Genomic DNA, 20,751 nt, shown 5'->3' on the forward strand with positions numbered 1-20,751 from the left:
TCCTGCCAGAGAGGCTACAGGGGCAAATTCTGTGCTGGGCTCCTGCCACAGAGGCTACAGGGGCCAAAATCTGCTGGGCTCCTGCCACAGAGGCTGCACAGGGCCAAATTCTGTGCTGGGCTCCTGCCACAGAGGCTGCAAGGGCCAAATTCTGTGCTGAGCTCCTACTAGAGAGGCTACAGGGGCCAAAATCTGCTGGACTCCTGCCAGAGAGGCTACAGGGCCAAATTCTGTGCTGGGCTCCTGCCCATCATTGCTTTCTGCTGGACAGCTGAGTATTCAATCAGCTGATGTGATCCAAGAGTGTTCAATGGCTCTTGGATGAGGCCACAGGAGCCCAAGCCCCCATCTGCAGCCCAGCCTGGAGTGCTGTAACAGAGCAATCTCACACAAGGTGAACCAGAGCTGTGCTGACTGAGAACATCTGAAACATTTCCTCTCTGGGTTTCCAGCTGAGCCACTGTCTTACCAGCTTCAGAGTGCAATTGCTGTGGATTTATTGAAGCAGAAAAATCTGGTTAAATGTAAGTGCCAGCTTATTTTAGAGGCATCTCTGAGCCTTGTGCACTGCAGCTGTGCTTCCCTGGATATTTGTGATGTAGTTCATTGAGCTGGAGCTGTTCCTTTTTGCAGGGAAGACTGTTCTCTGTCCATGCATGGCTCCAGCATACCTAGGGGAAGAGGAAACCTTGGCAAAACAGAAGTTTGTTCTCTGCTCCAGGACACAGAAATGTTACACTTGGGGCAGATGAAGCTCCTTTGGCAAATATGCAGGGGTTTGGGGAGGGCTGAAATCAAAGCTTTTTATGACAGTTGCAAAAAATTATGGTACCAGCTGATAAAGAGAAAGAGCTCTGTTTCACAGGGAGGAATAGTGTGACTGACTGATCTACCTTCTCTGGCAAAACAGTTTTGTGCCAGTTTAACAGTGTTTTTTTGAGAATTTGCTTTGAAACAGATATTCAGGGCACTAAAACTCTTTGTAAATACAGTGTGTTGATTGAAATGTACCATGAGTATTGACATTTGTCTTTATTTGTTGGGTTTTGAATGCACCTCTGTAATTATGCAAACTATTTTTTTTTTCAGTTATGACATGCACTGATTATATCCCAAGGTCATCAAATGATTATACCTCACAAATGTATTCTGCAAAGTAAGTCAAGAAATTGTTATTGAGTTCTGTAATTCTTCTCTCTAAAGTATTTTTTTTGTATCTTTATGCATTTCCCTAGTGCTGTAAATCCCACAACTGGCAGCAGATACTCATTGCTGAAGACACTGAATTTACAGAATTCACCCTTTAGCTTTAGTGACTGTTTTAAAAATGATAAATGAAAGCCCCACAAAGATAAATTAAGCCCTTCAAGTAATTAACATGATAATCTTGGTGAATAATGCACATGATATTTGTCAAATAAACAAATTGAACATAAATAAATATAAGGGGAATATGAAATTTTCTCATCATTCACTGTGTTTAGGAATCTTTGTGTTTTTTCCTGTTGGAGCAGGATGGGCTTTAACCCCTGGTGTTTGTTTTTGTGTAGTTTCTGTGTGTGTGTCCCCCTGGTTCTTGCAGGTGCTGCTGGATTGCAGCAGCTTCAGGGGCTGGTGTGGTGAGGAATGGTTAATGGGACTGAGCACTCGTGCCTGTTGGAATGGGGATGTGTCCCTCCCTGCCCTCCCTGCCCTCCCTGCCCTGGATCTGTGGCACTGTGCAGGAGGGATTTGCCTGCTCTCACTGCAGGCAGCATCTGCAAACTCAGGAGCCTGCCTTGGGAAGCACAAGGAGTTTATTGCACTGACTTGTCAGTCTGAGTGATTTCTCCTTTCTGGAGCAATTATTGAATGTGTCTTTTGGTTTGAAGGCTGAAAGCTGCATAATTTAAACAATTCTTTCTGACTTTTTTCTCTCTTTTCCCCAAGGCCATATGCACATATCCTCTCTGTACCAGTGTCAGAAACAATGAGCCCTTACCCTGCTCAGCCTCAGTACCAAGCACTACAGCAGTCCCAGCCCTACACCATCTACCCCCAGACCACCCAGACCTATGGACTACCTCCTTTCGGTAAAAAGTCACTTCTCAAAGATTTCTCTGTGCCTGCAGTTGCTGTTTTATGTCTCAGTAAAAAGCCAATGTTGAGCTTAACCAGGTGTGTTGGAGAGAAGGGTTTGTAGGAGAGCACATAGCTTAAATTGTAGATGGGCACTGATCTCTTGATGGGGCTTCAACTTCAAAAATAAGATTTTTTACAAAGCTGTTAATTTGTATCTCCCCATTAAGTTTGCCATATGGTTCTTGATTTGGGATCATCATTGTCTCTAGTTGTGGTATAGCTGTGTTTGTGCAGTTTCCTTCTTAGTGAAATGACACAACACCCCATACTGCAACTCCTCCTTTCTTCTCCTTTCTTCTCCTTCCTCCTCCTTCCTCCTCCTTCCTCCTTCCTTTGTTGTTAACCACAATTAAGACATTTTTATTTCATCTTTCACCAAATGAGAGCTCATGCTAAAATGTCTCCAAATTTACTAGGCAAATAATTTCCTTAATTTGCTCTAATAACTGAGCCCTTTTGATAGCTATTCCAGTCTCTGCAAATGCAGCTCCCAAAGAATGGAAGGCAGCAGAGGCTGTTTTATCCCTTAGCAGGGAACACTGGTGAGAGGGGGGAGCATCACAGCACCATGCAGGGAACTGGGGGAGCCCCCTGTGGCAGTGCTGGGGTCCCCACCCCTTGCACAGGACATGGTGGTGCTGGATTTATGGTTGGACTTGATGATCCTAAAGGTCTTTTCTAACTTTTACCATTCTGTGATTCTAAATATGTCTCAGGCCTGTGGTTGTACTGCACAGTATGCACTGAGCCTCTTGCAGATTTATCTGTAATGCTAAAATCTTGGTACCTTGATGTGTGTAAACATGAATTTTTCTTTAGTTAAAAATTAGATGTCTTTGAATAAAAGCAGCTAAATTTCTGGCTTTTGTTAGCTACTGACAGAACATGGGCTTTTGTAAAGGTTACACAACAATTGATTTGTCATTATAGATTTGAAAGATGGTGGAGGAAAGATAATAAATCCAGACTTGGCTTTGTTAAACACCAGTTAGATTGCTAATACTGTAATTACTGATGGTTGCTGGAACATACTCCTCCTCACTGGGTGCCTGCACTTTGGTTTCAGTGCCTTGTTGCACTGGTTTTTGCTGTTTTTTGAGTGCCTGATGGTTCCCTTGGCTTCATTTATTTGGTGTTTTTTGATAGTGTGTTGTGCATGATGCACTGAGGCTGCCTTGTGTGCTGTTGTGTGTTTTAATGTGTCACATGTTGGTGTTTTTAAAGGCAAATATTTGTAAATATGTGGAGTGCTCCAGTGAAGTTGTTTAAAACAGTGGTTTAGACTTCTACAATTGTGAAAGGAGGGAGGGAAGGTGTAGGGGTTTTGTTAGAGCATTGTGTGTGTGATGTTTTGTTGGTTGCAGTAGTGGTGCCTGTATTTGGGGGGAGTGTTCATTTTTTAAATCCAAATGCTCTGGAGTGCAGGGGTACTCAGCTGCTTCAATATCCTACCCTAAATGTAACACTAGAAATTCTTCTGAAAACCTGGAAGGAGATCTGCATTTTCTGTTGACTTCAAAGGAGCTTTCATCTGTAAAATATCCCAAATGTCATCAGTTACTGAAATGTCTGGTGTTGATTTTAGGTCTGTTGTTAAACACCTGAATATTTAGTGTTAGGAAGATGTTAAAAGTCATTTCCAGTAATGGAAATCATAGTGGAGCCTGCTGGGTCATGCTGAGAAGATGGACCTTGCACAGTGTGATGGAGAGGTAGAAGGAGAGCATTGAACACACACACTGCAGAGGGAATTCTGGAAATTCTGCTCACAAAATCTCCAGTGAGCAAGTGAGGGCCAACAGCTTGGTTTTACCAGCACCAGAGGCTTTTACAGAGGTTGGTGTGTCTTTCTACCTTGTATTTGTTTCTATGCCAGAAAGAAGGCACCATGGCTTCTCTAAGTGGGACAAACCAGCATGAAATTCAGGCAAGCTGACAAACACAGGCATAGCCTGGAGGTGGCTAAAGTCAGGATGCTCTTTTAGAGAAGGGATGACCTGTGCTCTTGCTGATTTGTCACCTGTCTTGGTGCTCAGTGCATTGTTGTGCATGGGATGCCCCTGTGGTTTTGTTAAAGAAGCATTAAAATAAGAGTGGTGACATCCAGGCTGCCCAGCTGTAAGCTGGTATTAGAAGCACCATGGATGTGATGGTTTACATTAACTCAAAAGCCTACAAATGCTGGGATGTCCTGTGTGGGGCTTTTCCATATCTGTAGATGTGTGCTGGGACATTCTGTGACACACAGTGCAGCCCCTGGACATGGAAGAGTCTCATTCCTCCTCTCACAGCTTCTCCTCCATCATCCTTGAGGCTGTGCCAGCTTATCATGCTGTCCTGCAGGACATTTGCCATCAGCCCTGGGTGTAGAAAATATAAAAGACATGTGTGTAACAACAAGACAGGGAAGGCAGGGGCTAAAGATGCCTTAGCACATTTCCTGAATCACCCTCTGTGTGTGTCTGACCTGCTGGCACACGCCCTGGGTGGGTTTGTGTTTCACTCTCAGGTTCTTTGGCACTTCTGCACGTTGTGTGACCATCACATTGTGCTGCTGACTGCTCCTTGTCCCTCTGCTTTGTGCCCTAAGGAGCTTCTGGTTCCTGTCCCCTGGGAGAACTGCTCAGCCATGTGGGATGGTGGCACTGCCTTTCCAGGCTAAACAAACACAGCTACTCCCACTCTCCTTGGAGGATCCTTTTCCCATATATTTTGTTTTGGAGTTTCCACAGTCTTTCTTGAATCAGCCTTTCCTTTTTGTTTGCTAATTATTGAGGTTCTGGAGGCTTGAAACCTTAACAAAGACACAACTCGAGAGTCAAAGAGTCAAACCCTGGGGTAACTGCAGAGGGGAGTGATTGAAGTTGACTGATAGGTGTCAGTTCAACTTGAGAGTCAAAGAGTCAAACCCTGGGGTAACTGTGCAGAGGGGAGTGATTGAAGTTGACTGATAGGTGTCAGTTCAACTTGAGAGTCAAAGAGTCAAACCCTGGGGTAACTGTGCAGAGGGGAGTGATTGAAGTTGACTGATAGGTGTCAGTTTGGGATCAGATATGTAAATACCTCAAAGGGCCATTGCAGAATTTAATTCTGACAAAGCTGCAGCATGGAGTGATCTCCTGGAGCTGCTGCTCATGTCCAGCTTGATGGAGTCTCTCCCATGTCATTTAGGTAAGAAACCTGGAGCTCCCAGCCCATGGCTCAGTCCTGCTGGAGTGGGTGCAGGGCTGCTGGTGGCTTCTGCAGCCTTGCTACTGTTTTCAGGCTGTTTAAAAAGGAGGGTGCTCTTTCTGATGGCCCTGACCTCTGTCTAGCTCCAAACCTCCTTTGTCCCTCTGCTTTGCACACTCCTGCTTGTTTGTAAGTAGATTCTCTCAAAATATTTCTGCTTCCTAACCAGGGCAAGGGAGAACTGTCTTTGGCTTTGGCTGTAGATTTGGAGACACTCAAATGAAAGCCTGAAGAGCCCTGAAGAGCAAGGCCTGAGCTGAGCTGCCTCAGTTGGGCACTGTTGGCACCCATCAGTGCAGAGACCTCACCTTACACAGCACCCAAGCTGAGCCACGTGCTTGGTGTGCCCTGTGCACATAATTGCAGTCACTCTGCTCTCTGTGCTGTGCCCAGGGTTCTTACAAAAGCATTCCCAAACAACAGGAAGTCTGGAAGAAACATTCAGATTTTTAATTAATTTTTTAGCTCTATATTTGTTGTTGTCAGTCTAGGAAAAATTACTGACTTGTGGCTTGGTTTAAAATATTCATCCCAAAGCCCAGTGAAGTAGTGGAATTGAGCTTGGCCTATAGATCCCAGTTTGGCCTCTCTGTCACAGCTGATGTCCCTTGCAGTGCTGTGCAGCTCAGCACAAAATCACAACCATTGGCAAGTCCAAATCTACATGGGCACTGAATCTCAGTGACACAAACAGATTTTAGTTAAAAGCTTTGCAAATTAATCTTCTTGGTGCTTTTAATTTTCTCTTTTTCAGCCATTTTGTCACCAGCTCTAATCCCTGCACAGCCTGACAGGCAGTGCTTACTATTGCCAAAATTAAACATTTTCCATGTGTCATTTGTTACTTGCTTTTGTGATGAGCAACAATCTTAATCTGAGGTAGGAGCATGCTGTTTGGTCCCAGCATATTTGTTTATAACTGGTCCAATTTATCTGATTCAGGTGCACTGTGGCCAGGTATGAAACCTGAAAGTGGTTTAATTCAGACTCCATCTACAAGTCAGCACAGTGTTCTTACCTGCACTACAGGGTTAACCACAAGCCAGCCCAGCCCAGCACATTATTCTTATTCCATTGAAGGTAACTTGGCATGGTTTTTATCTGCATCTCTCTCCACCTAACTGAGTCCAGATACCAAACTAGAGAGGCCTGCACGCTTGTCCTTGGTTTGTGCATGCTTCTTGATGCTTTGCCTCTTTTCTCTTTGTGCCTGTGTGTTTGTGGGGTTGTGTTTGCTCCCCCTGTGTGTGCACCAGGCTGGCTCGTTGGTGCCATGCTGCTGGGCTGAACAGGGTGAGGAGCAAATGGGAAGGGGAGAGAGACTCCTTGTTGTGTTCCTGCATGCTTTATGGGGAGTGCTCTTGCATTTCTCTTTGTTTGTGGTCTTTAGATTGATGGCAGGAAATATCCTGACTGCAGTGAGATTTTTTAAACATTTGTTTTTAATTCCTTCTGGAGGTAGATGGCTCTTGAATGTCACAGACACAGGTTGGTAGATCTGCTAGGAAGTGAATTTCTCAGTATAGAACTACCATTAAAATATTATAATTGCTGGAAGTGCCAGATCTAACAAGGCAGATGCTGAATTTCACCAGCTTCCACAGCAGTGAATGTGCCAGACAACTGAATAATGGAATATTGTTGCTTTTGGCACACATCTACAAATTGATACCTCTTCTTTAGGCTGGAATTTGTCATTTATGTATAGAACTACCATTAAAATATTATAATTGCTGGAATTGCCACATCTAAAAAGGCAGGTGCTGAATTTCACCAGCTTCCACAGCAGTGAATGTGCCAGATAGCTGAATAATGGAATATTGCTGCTTATGGCACACATCTGCAAATTGATACCTCTTCTTTAGGCTGGAATTTGTCATTTATGTATAGAACTACCATTAAAATATTGTAATTGCTAGAAGTGCCACATCTAAAAAGGCAGGTGCTGAATTTCACCAGCTTCCACAGCAGTTTTTAGGAGTGAATATACCAGATAGCTGGATAATGGAATATTGTTGTTTATGGCACATATCTGCAAATTGATACCTCTTCTTTAGGCTGGAATTTGCCATTTATGTATAGAACTACCATTAAAGTATAATCATTGCTGGAATTGCCACATCTAAAAAGGCAGATGCTGAATTTCTCCAGCTTCCTCAGCAGTGAATGTGCCAGATAGCTGAATAATGGAATATTGTTCCTTATGGCACACATCTGCAAAATGATACCTCTTCTTTAGGCTGGAATTTGCCATTTATGTTTTGGTGATAAATGGTGGAAATTTGTCTCTTTCTCTGGAAATTTTATGAAGCATTTCAGGAATTTGTAATCTATGCCTTGTGGAATATTTTCACAAAATAATTTCAGGGACTTTAGGAAATTTTCAGTTAAGCTTCCTGCTCAAAGAATAGTTGATACAGAATTCAGAACCAGATTGCTCAGAGCTTTATCTAGTTACATCTCCAAAACCTCCAAGGCTGGAAATTTTGCCAGTTCCAGAACCTGACTGTCATTATGATGAATTTTTTTTTTTTTTCTTTTATTGACTCAGAGCTTTCACTTTTCCATGTTCTGACCATTTCTCTCTTGCTGCTGCTGCTGCACACCTGCAAAAAGAGCTTGTGTCTGTCCTGTCACTAATGTCCCTGCAGGTACCAGCAGGCTGCATCAGGTCCCCAAAGCCACCTCCTCTCCTGGCTGGACAGTCCCTGTCCCCTGAATGTCCCCTTGCAGGGCACATTCTCCAGATCCCTGGCTGCTTTGGTGTCTCTTTAGCAGACCCATTGAATTTTATCAACATGTTTCTTGTGCTTGAGGGGCCAAACTGAATGCCACAAGCAGATGTGGTCTCATGAGAGCCAAGAAAAGGAGGATAATTGTTAAAATCAGCAGTGAGTGGGTTTAGCATGTCTCTCACAGAGGAGAGTCCTGTGGTGTGCCATGGGCCTTGCACAGCTTGCATTATTGAGACAGTCAATGGCCAGGTGTAGTATTTATCCTTAATTTACTTTTCTCATGCATAACTGCATTCAGAAATTGTTTGCTGCAATGAACTGATCATTTTTTGTGAGTGCACACGGGCTCCAGAAGCAGCAGGACCAGAGTTTTATTCATTGATTGAGGAAAAACAACTTTGTGCATCTTGGCACTGAGCAAACCACTCATGGAATTCAATCAGTTAAATGAAAGGAAAGCAATACTGGAAATACTCCCTGCTTCCAGCTTAACCCTCCTTCCCCCAGCAGGATGATTTCCTGAGTCTCACAGCCCAGTGGGGTTGCCAGGGCTCAGGGATGGTGCCACACAAGATTTCCCATGAGGGGCAGGTGGATCCCTGGGGGTGCTGAGGGGACAGACCCATGCCAGGCCTTGCTCTGTGAATTATAAAATCACTGATTTGTTTGGCTGGAAGGGACCTTAAAGATGATCCCCTTCCCACCCCTCTGCCATGGCAGGGACACTTTCACTGCCCCAGGCTGCTCCAAGCCCTGTCCAGCCTGGCCTTGGACATTTCCAGGGATCCAGGGGCAGCCACAGCTGCTCTGGGCACCCTCACAGCCAAGAATTCTTCTCAGTGTCCCATCTAACCCTGTCCTCTGGCAGTGGGAAGCCATTCCCCCTTTTCCTGTCACTCCACCCCTTGTCCAAAGTTCTCCAGCTCTCTCTGAGTCCCTCTGGATGCTGGAAGGGGCTCTCAGGTCTCACTGGAGTTTTCTCTTCTGCAAACTGCTCACCCCCAGCTTTGTCAGAGTTTCACACAGGAGAAGGATTTTAATCTGTGCTGCTGGGAGAATGTGTGATGTGAGAAATTTCCCTGCAGGCTGCTCTCTGAAAGTGTGCACAAGTCACCCCAAAGTGTGCAAAAGTCACTCCAATTATGCAGATGCTGTTGCTTTTTGGAAAAACTTTTTGCAGACTCCAGGAAATGTTTCCTTTTTCAGATTTGCTATATTTCCTTCTCAAGCAGCTCACCAAGGGTTCAGGCCAGTACAGGGGCTGGTGCCAGGGAGGTGTTGAAAGGATGGACAGAGTTGTTTCAATAATAATCTCTGGAATATCTCAATAATAATCCCTGGGATATCTCTCTTTTCTCTCCACTAAAATCAGGATGAGACACAGCTGTACAATGGTGCTGACCCACTGGAAGGGAATTTCAGTGCATGGTTCTGGCTTTGGCTCTTTGAAAATGCTTGAAGCAAAGCAGATTGGGATTAGTGAGGTAGAGGCAGGGAGGTAATGTCTGAGGATGAGGTCTGAAGTGAAGGATAAAGAAAGGAAAAGAGTCATGGCATCTTCAATTCAGTACTTGTGCTTGCTGGTCCTGAAACCTCAGCCCTTCAAGTCATGTTTGGCAAATCTTTGCCAAATATTTTTGCATAGTTGTGAGCCATTCACAGGTAAAAGGAAGTGGCCCACAGTGCAGGAAGAATTGGTTCATCCGTGTGGTGGGAACTGTTTGAAAAAAATCTGGTATGAAGCAATGTTTAGATACAGGATTATTAAAAAGACCTGTTGGAGGGAGACCAGAGTTAAAATAAACAATGAAGTCCATGTGAGGGAATGCCAAAGCTTTTTTCTCATTTCTTCACTTCTGTAATCAATCTCAGTGGAGAAGCAGCCTGAGCAGAGCATTACAGATAAGAATCACTTTCTGTTTCCTGTCCATAACACTCCTGAGAGCAGTGGTGTAACAGTTTTATCTTCCAGAGAGTTGCTCTGCTCTGCCTGCAGGTTTGTTCCCTCAGCAAGGGTCTTTTCTGGAGAGCTGGCCTTCACAGGGGCCTGGGAAGGAGCCTTCTTTTAAGGTGGTACAGCCCTGATAGTTTCCATAATGTGCAATTAATTGGAAGGAGCTTTATTTGGAAGCTGCCCCTGGTTTTGAGCAGTTGTTTATGAGTGTTTGTGGCAGCTTCCTGGGCTCACACAGCTGGGCTTCAATACCTGTGGAGCTGCTGCAGGCCCTTGAGTGTCTTCACTGCCATTATTGCTGTTCAGTGCAGCAATTTTGCCTTTTTCTCAATTTTTTGGGGGCTGATTACTTCCCTTTGTTTCTGCTTCCACAGAGATGTCACCCTGTGACCGTGTTCACAGGGATCTTAGGATGAGGGAAGGGATGAGGATCTGACTCCAGGTTTCAGAAGGCTGATTTATTATTTTATGATATATATTCTATTAAAACTATACTGAAAGGATAGAAGAAAGGATTTCATCAGAAGGTTAGCTAAGAATAGAAAAAAAATGGAATAACAAAGGTTTGTGGCTCGGACAGAGAGTCTGAGCCAGCTGACTGTGATTGGCCATTAATTAGAAACAACCACATGAGACCAATCACAGATGCACCTGTTGCATTCCACAGCAGCAGATAATCAATGTTTACATTTTGTTCCTGATCCCTCTCAGCTTCTCAGGAGGAAAAATCCTAATGAAAGGATTTTTCATAAAATGTATCTGTGACATCACCCTTCATATTTCTCATCTCCTGTAAATCCTGTGTATTTCTAGACATTTTTAAGATCTGTTTCTTTTCTTAACTTTTTTGAGGTGTATTTTGGATCCATTCCTCTTTCCAGGAGGCACCAGGTAGTGTTGGTGCTTCCCATAGCACAACATGCATTCATTAAGAGTTCATGGTGGGTTTGTTTTCCTGGGGGAGCAGGACTGAATCCTTCAGAAGTTTGAGTTCTTGGGGTGAATTTTGTGTGGTTGCATTTGCAAAAAATATGGATTTTTCTCAGAGTGATGGTAAGGAAGGGATACTGTGAATTTCTGCAAGTCTATATAAGTGATTTTTTTTTGTTTTATTTGTGTGCAGAGGAAAGTGGTTTAGAAAATAAAATAGTTCTTGGTGACATCTGGTTTTGTACATTCTGGTTTTTTTCCTGCTGGTTTAATTATTTATTGTTATCCTTGTGAGTCCCAAAATCCCATGTTGGGGAATGTTTAATGGAGTGATCCTATGTCTGTAATCCCCCAAAAACTGCTGAGCCACTGCTGTTCCCAAGTGCTGCTCTGGCAGCCCCTTCTGTGTTTGGGAGAGCTGAATGCAGTGACACAAAGCTTAGGAAACGTCTTCAAGTTGGTGCCAACAACTGCACATCCCTAAGAACTCATCCTGTGAGCTGTTGACAGATTATTTCAAAAAATCACATCCAAAAAGCATTTCTAGACACAGGGATGTTGGGAGAGATGCTCACTTTCTCCACCAGGAAACACTCTGTTTCTACTATATGAAACTTCTTAATGTTTCCTTAAATTTTAAATCTAATTAGACTAAAAATGCTAAGTTTGATGCTTTTCTTTAAACAGAACTGATTTAAACAGATTCATGTCCTTTTTCTTGATTTATTCTAATTCATTTTCATCTGCTACTGATTGATCATCAGAATGGGACTGTTGTCTTATCAAATATGTAAAACCTTTTTAATTCTACAACAATTACTTAGCAACCATGGAGGGAAAAGGTTTCTGAACCATTGGAAAGGACTGGTTTTAAAGATGTACTTGCTGTTCTTTCCTGTAAACCCAACTGAAATGTGTCAAAAACTGGTGTCAAAACACACCCCGGTCCTTTTCTGGGTGTTGGTAGCAGAGTGCTGCTTGCACATTTGCCTAGTAAGTATTTATTTCACAACTTCTCATTTCTTCTGCTTTTCTAGAATATTTAATGCAGTAATTCTCAATTTTACAGCATCAACTACCAATGCCAGTCCAGTCTCTACATCCTCAACTGTTGTCAATATTTCCACATCAGCAGTAGCCAGCATCTCACAGGTAAAACCTCCTTGGTAAATTTATATGCACCATCTCATTTACCTTTGTTTAACAAGTTGATCAAATTATCATGGAAATATCACTTGTGGTACTGGAGCTGTGGGGCTCAGTGTGTAACTCAAATCACCAAATCACTCCTGCTGTCTCTTTGACCATGATGCTTCTCCCTTTGGCCTTTGCAACAAACTCACTCCATCTGTTCAGAGCTGTTGTCTCATCTGCAGATTGTGAGGTGAGTCTTAAAATTGAGATATATGTGAGAGACATGGAGGGGAAGAAACAATTCAGCTGTTTTGAGGACTAAACCTGCAGGGAGGATTAGAGTTGGGTGTTTTATTGACACCTTTGTTCTCTCTCAGCAAGAACAGGAAATGAGGTTGTACCCAAACAAACCCCAGCCAATAAAGTAGAGTGTGCATTCTGATGGTAGAGTAGAACAAAGTGAGAATCCCTGCAGGCTAACAGAGACCATTTCCCCTGCCTTTTTCCTCTGTGGTTGGTTAACAGCCATTCTGAGCTCTTGGTTACACAGAGGAAGCTTTCAGTGTCCAGCTTTTCAGAAAGAGAATACAGGAAGTGTGGAAAATGCAGTGGATGCACAAAAATCCCTCTGTGCTTATGCTGTTGCTTTTTAAACATTAACTTGTTTGGAACTGTAAGGGGAAAAAAAGATTTTCTTTTAGTATTTCAAACCCAGGCTGCTCTTCAGGGGAATCAGGAGAGCACTGTGTACCACAATAGTGTGATGTCACATTTGCTTTTTTTACTGTCAGTAGCAGAAGGTGAAATCCTCAAGCACAGCTCCAGGTGCTGAGCAATCTCCTAAATGAATTAAGTACTTTTCATAAATGGATACCTTCCAGCGTGCAGAATTATTGCTTGATGAAGTCAGCACATGAGTAAGAGCCATTTATCCTGTAGTTGTGCCCTCAGCAAGGCCCAAGGTCACTTTCTGTCACTGTCAAATGCAAGACAGAACCACACATTCCAGAGCACAGAGTGCACTGATGTCTTGGCATCCACTCAACTCCCCTGTTACTGTCACTTCAGTCATTATTAATTCATTTTTGCAGCCACTGGAAGCACAGGAATGGCCCTGTGATCACTGGTGTCCTTTGCAGGAGCCACTGGGCAGCCAGAGCTGTCAGCCCTTTTTGGGAATGTCTTCATATGCAGAATGAAACAGCATAAAGTCAGACTGTTAATCTGTCAGCTCTTGCTGGGATTTTTTTTTGGACAGGATATTGTGATGGAGTTCACAGGGGTCCCAGGATGAGGGAAGAGATGAGGATCCGACTCCATGTTTCAGAAGGCTGATTTATTATTTTATTATATATATAATTTTATTAAAACTATATAAAATATTTATATATAAAATATATAATATATTTAAAATATATTAAATGTAAAACTGTATAAATAATTATATTAAAACTATACTAAAAGAATAGAAGAAAGGATTTCATCAGAAGGCTTGAAAGCAAAGGAATGGAATGATAATAGAATCTTGTGACTGACCAGAGAGTCTGAGCCAGCTGACTGTGATTGGCCATTAATTAAAAACAACCACATGAGACCAATCACAGATGCACCTGTTGCATTCCACAGCAGCAGATAATCAATGTTTACATTTAATTTCTGAGGCCTCTCAGCTTCTCAGGAGAAACGATCCTAAGGAAAGAATTTTTCATAAAATGTGTCTGTGACAGGAATTTCTAATACAAAAGTCAGAGGTTCAGAGTGTTTTCTGAATGAGGTGTCCTACCATCACTAACTCTTTCCCCCCAACAGGAATATCCTACCTACACCATCCTTGGCCAGAGCCAGTACCAGACCTGCTACCCCAGCTCAGGCTTTGGGGTGGTGCCACCAGCAGACAGCAGCACCGAGAGCCTGGCCCTGGCCACCACCACGTTCCCAGAGGAGAAACCAAATGCCCTGGTGCCAGCTGGGGCAGTGCAGAGACCTTCCTCTGGTGAGGCTGGGGCTGTGGAATCCCTCTGAAATTCCCTGTGAAATTCCCCTGAACACTGCAGGGGCAGGTGTGGGGAAACATCTCCAGAGGGTACTGTTGGAATCCATAAAGTCTTTTCTGCTGTAAAGTTTCCCAAGCAAGTAGAAAAGTTTCCCAAGCTGTAGATGTGACAAATAACAATAGGACTCTGTAGATGTGGCTTTAGGATGGCAACAAGTTTATTTAATGTATATCTTTAGAAGATTACTATGAATAGAGCTCTGTTCTTTGTCTCTTATGAGATAGTCTTTGTTTTAACTACCATTAGGTATGTTTTATAAGATTGGATGGAAGGCATGTCAATATGTCTTGTTTTGGTGTGATTGGCTGAAATCTAAACTGAGATGATTTTATGTCCTTCCGTATTACCCCACCTTCTGTGACATTTCCCTGTAGACCAGCGAGCTGTTAACATCAATCTCCATTGTAACAATGTTCTGAGACTGATGAGCCAACAATAAAAAAGGCTTTTCCCTGGAAGGCTTTTCCCTGGTCTGGATTTGTCCAGTGTTGTCCATATTTGGACTTCTTGCCACGGCAAGTGGGTTCCTCTCTTAAGACGTGGGTTCCTGACACCATTGCACCTCTAGCTACCCTGCTACCCCAATAGGTACCTGCAGCACCTTGGCATGCTGGGCCCAGTGGGACACTGGCCTTCCTTGGCAGAACCTTCCTGGTCCCACTGGTGTGCAGAGTATTATGGTGGGCCAGCCAAACTGAGCTATCAGAAACCTCCTACTGCTGCCATTGCAGGACTCCTAGCACTGCTCTGTGTGCCCCAGGGACAGGGGGCACTCTGAGCACTTGGCTGCAGGAGGGAAAGATGCAGGAGGTGATGTCCTGATGTCCTCTGTGTCCTCTGTCCCTAGGAATTGTGTTCTTAGCAGTAGCTGAACAGGCTCCATCCCATCTCCCCGTCACTCATGGCCATCCTGCTTGGTCATGGTCAAGGCTGTGTCTCCAGGGCCAACATCATCACTGTTACTCTTTTATATTCAACTTTCTATTAAATAAAATAGACATAGTTGAGTAATAGAGTAGTTCCAGTAGTGGAACTCCAGTAATGGAGTAGTGAAATGGCTGCTCTGCTCTGGCTTTGCTCTGCAGGCAGCAGCTGTTGCAATAGCTCAGTTCTGGGGGACTGAATTGAGGAGACAGAGCTGTTTTTAAATGATGGGATGAAGAAATCATGGTTTGTTACAGGGCTTTGCAAGGGTCCCTCAGGGTGAGAGAGATAGACGAGAATCTTGGCTTCATGATCAGAAGGCTGGATTTATTATTTTATGATATATAATACATTAAGACTATACTAAAAGGAGTAGAGAGAAAAGTTCAGAAGCTGCTAAGCTAAGAATAGAGATCAGAATCAATAACAAAGGAGCTCTCTCTGATCTGTCCCAGAGAAAGGCTTGTCTTTTGATTGGCCCTTAATTGTACACAAGCAACATGGACCAATCACAGGTGCCCCTGTTACATTCCACAGCAGCAGATAACCATTGTTTACATTCTCTTTCTGGGCCTCAGCTTCCCAGAAGAGGGAAAATCCTAAAGAAAGGATTTTTATGAAAAAATGTCAGTGACAATGGTTTATGTTCTAATCAAGGTTCAACTATTACTGCATCCACATAGTAAAGTTACATCTGAGCTTTTGCTGCATTGGTGTTTGTTTTGAGAGACAAAGAGATGAGAGCTGTGTGATTTCTTTCTTCCAGGAGATGCATCCACAAGTCCTTTGCTACCAAGAGCAACAGCAAGTAAAGAGTTAGATGAGCAAGCAAGAAAAAACATCCCTGGAAAGAACAGAGGGAAGAGGAAAGCAGATACCTCCTCCTCCCAGGACAGCGAACTGGAGGTAAATAGTCCCCAGCACTGGGGCTGGGACTTTGCCTGCCTGAGCCATGAGAGCCTCCAGGGCTGAAGATCCTGCACCTGGACAGTGAGATCCTGTTCCCAGTGGTGTCCCAGCACTGCCACATCCACCCAGGGAAGGAGCTTGTCTGTCTCCACTTGGAGTCTCCCATGCTGCAAATTTCCCCTTCTTCTTCCACAGCAATTTTTCATTTGCCATTACTGAAAAGAATTTGTCTCCTTTGCAATTCCCTTTCAGTTAGTTGTGATCTGCTGTTGGATATCCTTTAGTCTCCTCTTTGCTGAGAGAAGCCATCCCAGTTTCCTGTGGGCTGCTGACCATCTCAATAACATTTTGCTGGCAGCTCCCATTTCCTCACAGACCCCTGGGACCAGGGATGCAGTCTGGGGTGACCTTCCCAGTGCCAAATAGGTTGAGACAGCACCTCCTTTCTGTGGCACACTCCTGCAGGAAAGTCACCTTTTCTACAGGGAGAGGTGGCTGCTGGCTTGTCCTGGTGTCCAATTTGCCCTCCAGCTCCTTCAGAACCAGTGTGAGGGGTTTTTCCACCCCACCTGTTGGCCCAGCTCTCAAAGTCCTTCTGTGGAGTTGAGGAATGTCTTCTGCCATTCCTCATGGCAGCCCAGTGCCTTATTTATAACAAAGGTTTCTCTGACAAACACCAAGGGCATGCACTGGTGCTCTCCAGATCACAGAAAGTACACTTCACCTCAGCAGGACTCTAACATTCATTAGCACTCTAAGCTTTACTTTCATAACTATAAAAGCAAGAGAAGCTTTTCAAATAATTTAACCAAACAGCCATAGCCTGAATGTGTGCTTATAAATAAACTGCCCTGCAATAAACTGAAGAGCTGAATGTTTTCAGCCTCTAGGATGACAATTGTTCATACCTGTCAGAGCATACTGCAGCTAACCACAAAATTAAGACTTGTTGCTTTATTGCAGTTCAGTGCCTGGAATCTCTCAGCTCTAACCTCCTGTTGCTCTTTCTGCAGAGGGTGTTTCTCTGGGACCTGGATGAGACCATCATCATCTTCCATTCTCTTCTCACAGGGTCCTATGCTCAAAAATATGGCAAGGTAATACTGAATTTTCCATGGAAGAAATATTTCTGTCATACAGAATTAAATGTTAGTCTTTGGAGAAGGAATAGTTTGGGTTTTATTTAAACTCTCTGTGGTGGTACTTTTAAGTTGTTGGCAGTTTGAGGCAGGGAAGGAGCTAAATTTGGCTTTATGCAGAGCTAGGACATGGACATCACCACCATGCCCCTTCTTAAAATGCAAGTGTATCAAACTGGTTTCACCCTCACTGGGAATAACTGAGGTCCTTGCACATAGGGGAAAGAAGTGGTTTTTCTCTGCCAAAAAACATTGTAGATTTTTCAATGTTTTGTATGTGCTGACTGTGAAAATATATCAGTCTCTCCTGTGGGACACTGAAGTGTTTGGGTTTTTTTTGTTTTTTAATTGAGTTGTTTAAACTACTAGGGAAATTGCAGTTAATACCATTGAATGTAGCTGGAATTATGCCAGGTTTGATATACAGTGGAAACTCTGTGCAATTTAACTGATGAGAGATTTATGACAATTCCCTCCTGCCTGTATCTACAGCGCATTTACATTTTCTTTTTGTGTTTTCCCAGGATCCAACTCTAGTGATTGGCTCAGGTCTGTCCATGGAGGAGATGATTTTTGAAGTTGCTGATACTCACTTGTTTTTCAATGACTTGGAGGTACATGGCAAATGTTTGAAAGGCAGAACTCCACATTACCATGTCAGAATTACACCTCACTCTGTGAGGCCTCTGTGCTTCAGAGCCTCTTATGTACTTTATATATGTACTCTTACATACTCTTATATATAAAATGATATACTAAAAGTAAGCACAGCCAAATCAGGGGGGCACTCTCAGCTGAGAGGAATTCTGCAGCCTTCCAGTGTCAGGAGCTCTCTCAGTGTCTGCTGGGTTTTTACTTGAACCTGTACAAATAAAAAGGGTGATGTTTGATCCATCCTGGATTTGCATTTCTGGGCTGGTGAGCACTTGGCACTGTGGCATGGCTTGTTGCTGTTGGGAAGTGTGAAGGGATTGGTTTCTATCACAGTTTCTTTAATCTGTAAATGTCTGTGTGTTTCTGGATTACCACAACATGACTTTATTTTTGGTTTCTTTTGTCTTTACCAGGAGTGTGACCAGGTGCACATAGAAGATGTGGCATCTGATGACAATGGCCAGGATCTAAGGTTGTACTGATGAATGCAGGAAATGTATTGCTGATGTACTCAGGTTTTGTGAAGACTTCAAATGCAGATGGGGTTCAGGGATGGAGCTCAGCATTGTGCCAGGAATGAAACCTGGCACAGTGTTTGTTTGCTGGGGGGCATTTCTTTGAAGACCTACAAAGCATTAAGAGTTTTAAAATGATATTGTGAATTACATTGTCCACTGTTGAGTGCTGCCTCTGTGCTCAGTGACAAATGAGGAATGGAGAATCAGCACTTCAGATCTCATAATTACAGCATTAGATTAGTAACCTAATCTAATGGTTACTCAGATTAATGGAAAAAGTCCCTGCCTGTGGCAGGGGTTTAGAATGAGATGATCTTGAAGGTCCTGTCCAACCTAAGCCATCCTATGATTCCGTGATCTTGACCTTTGGAAGTCCCCCTGTGGTTTGCATCCCTCTGAGAGCTTGTGGTGCTCACTATCAAACAGGGGGAGGAAGGTTTTTTACTGAGCTGAACTGGCTCATGAAAAAGTCTGAGAAAGATCTGTCAGGGAGAAAGAAATACAGGAAAAGTGGTGAAGCAGGACTTGCTTTCTGCAGTTATAAACGGGTGAAGCAGCTCATCTGCTTGTGGAGCTGCAGCTGTGATGGAAGGACATGGATGCTGTGTTTGGTTTATTGCTGCAGGATGGGGAAGGGGTCAGTGGGAAGGATGCTCTGTGTGGCAGAGGAGTGAGCAGCCAAAGAGTGAAGGAAGGTTTTGTAGTGAAGGGTGTGAGAGGAGTTGTATCAGTGCAGCAGCTGGGTGTGAGCATTCCCACAGGAGGCAGGCTCTGCTCCCCAGGTGTTTGTGCAGCTCCTCTCTGAGCTGTTCTCCAGCTGCTGCCATCAGCAGCCTCACCAGAAAGGCCTCAGTGCTTCTGCTGCTGTGGCACACCCAGTGTGGGTGTGAGGGTCCCAAGGACAAGGGGAGAGATGAGAATCTTGACTCCGTGTTTCAGAAGGCTGATTTATTATTTTATTATATATATTATAGTAAAAGAAAATGATAAACTAAAACTATACTAAAAGAATAGAAGAAAGGAGACATCAGAGGGCTAGAAAAGTATGAATAATAAAAGACAAGAGAGTCTGACACAGCTGGACCATGGGTGGTAATCAAGTATAAACAATCCACAAAGATGCACCTGTTGGTAAGCAAACCACATTCCAAGCAAGCAGATAATCATTGTTTCCATTTTGTTTCTGAGGCCTCTCAGCTTCTCAGGAGAAAATCCTAGCAAAGGTATTTTTCAGACAATAATCAGTGACACCCCTAACACATCTGCTTTCCTGCAACAGCAACTACAACTTCTCCACGGATGGGTTCAGTGGCTCGGGCAGCAATGCCAACCACAGCTCCTCGGTGGGCGTGCAGGGCGTGGACTGGATGAGGAAATTGGCCTTTCGCTACCGCCGGGTGCGCGAGATCTACAACAAATACAGAACCAACGTGGGAGGTGAGTGGGGCTGCACTGAGGGTGTGAGGTGGGGCCAGGCTCCACCCTTCATGTGTGACATGAGGAGTAAAGCATTCTCCCAGTGCTAACTGGGATCAAATTCCCGTGAGCAGTGTGCCAGTGCAGGCTGTGATTTATCATGGAGATAAGGATGGGCACTCAGTCCTAGAGGCAAAGGTTTGGTGCAGATAGTGTCCCTTTGCTGATTGGGTGTGAAAGGCTGCCTGGCACTCTGCTCAGCTGTGGCCTGAATTTACCCTGCTGCTCAGGAGCTCTCATTCATGTCTCCACAAAGTCTGCCTTTGCTCATTTCATTGCCAGGAATACAGTGGTAACCCCTGGGCTGTCAGGCCCACAGTTTGATCTGACTTCTCTGCTCTCTCTCCACAAAGTCACTTAAAGCCTCCTAGTTTCACTTCCCTTTCAACTCCAAAGCAGTCATAATCATGCAAACCACAGTGAGCAAATGGAGATGAATTTTCTCTTTAGTCTGAATCTTGGCATTGCCATCCCCAGAAAAGGAACATTGCTCACCTGGTAGGGTGGCTTGGCTTGGTTGGTTGTGGGCTTGGGTACCCTTTGCCTACACAAAAACCTTCATAAATTTTTTTTTTGAGACATATTATCTAAAAACCTGGTGTTCACAGCTACAGCTTTCAGCCTTAAAAATCTGCCAATATAGGTCTGCAGTTCAATGTGCTGCAGTTACCTGATTGCTTGTAGGGGGAATCAGATCATGATTTCATATTTTGCTTATTGGAAACATGGATGCAGAGTTTTTCAGGACCTGTGGGAGGCTGCATGATGAAGCAGCTGTCAGTGCAGCCTGCTGTGGGTCCCTCTGTGGCCTCAGTGTAGCAGAAGGATGCAGTGAGGGGGGCTCAAACCTCATGGATGGAGATTGGAGACATGTGCAGGCTCCATGTGCCCCTTTCTTGCTGTGTTTACTGTCAGGAGCAGAAATGGGCTTTGCTTCTGTCTGCTTTTAATTCAAAACTGGAGGCTTGAAGA

General features: G+C 43.9%; 1 protein-coding gene across 6 annotated transcripts in view; it reads left to right on the forward strand.

Annotated features, from left to right (window-relative positions):
* The window catches only part of EYA3 (EYA transcriptional coactivator and phosphatase 3), a 43,777-nt gene that overhangs the window by 17,103 nt on the left and 5,923 nt on the right, over window positions 1–20,751 (forward strand). For 4 of the 6 annotated variants that reach the window (XM_064731428.1, XM_064731427.1, XM_064731429.1 and 1 more), the window contains 10 exons: window positions 1,090–1,156; window positions 1,930–2,072; window positions 6,295–6,432; window positions 12,041–12,123; window positions 13,915–14,098; window positions 15,850–15,989; window positions 17,006–17,089; window positions 17,656–17,745; window positions 18,199–18,257; window positions 19,583–19,740. In XM_064731428.1, coding sequence (XP_064587498.1) covers window positions 1,090–1,156; window positions 1,930–2,072; window positions 6,295–6,432; window positions 12,041–12,123; window positions 13,915–14,098; window positions 15,850–15,989; window positions 17,006–17,089; window positions 17,656–17,745; window positions 18,199–18,257; window positions 19,583–19,740 — 1,146 coding nt within the window. The remainder of the gene's footprint in view (window positions 1–1,089; window positions 1,157–1,929; window positions 2,073–6,294; window positions 6,433–12,040; window positions 12,124–13,914; window positions 14,099–15,849; window positions 15,990–17,005; window positions 17,090–17,655; window positions 17,746–18,198; window positions 18,258–19,582; window positions 19,741–20,751) is intronic. The other 2 variants (XM_064731431.1, XM_064731432.1) reach the window with 2 other exon arrangements.

The sequence above is a fragment of the Zonotrichia leucophrys genome, chromosome 23 (assembly GCF_028769735.1).
Source record: "Zonotrichia leucophrys gambelii isolate GWCS_2022_RI chromosome 23, RI_Zleu_2.0, whole genome shotgun sequence".
NCBI classification, from domain to species: domain Eukaryota; kingdom Metazoa; phylum Chordata; class Aves; order Passeriformes; family Passerellidae; genus Zonotrichia; species Zonotrichia leucophrys.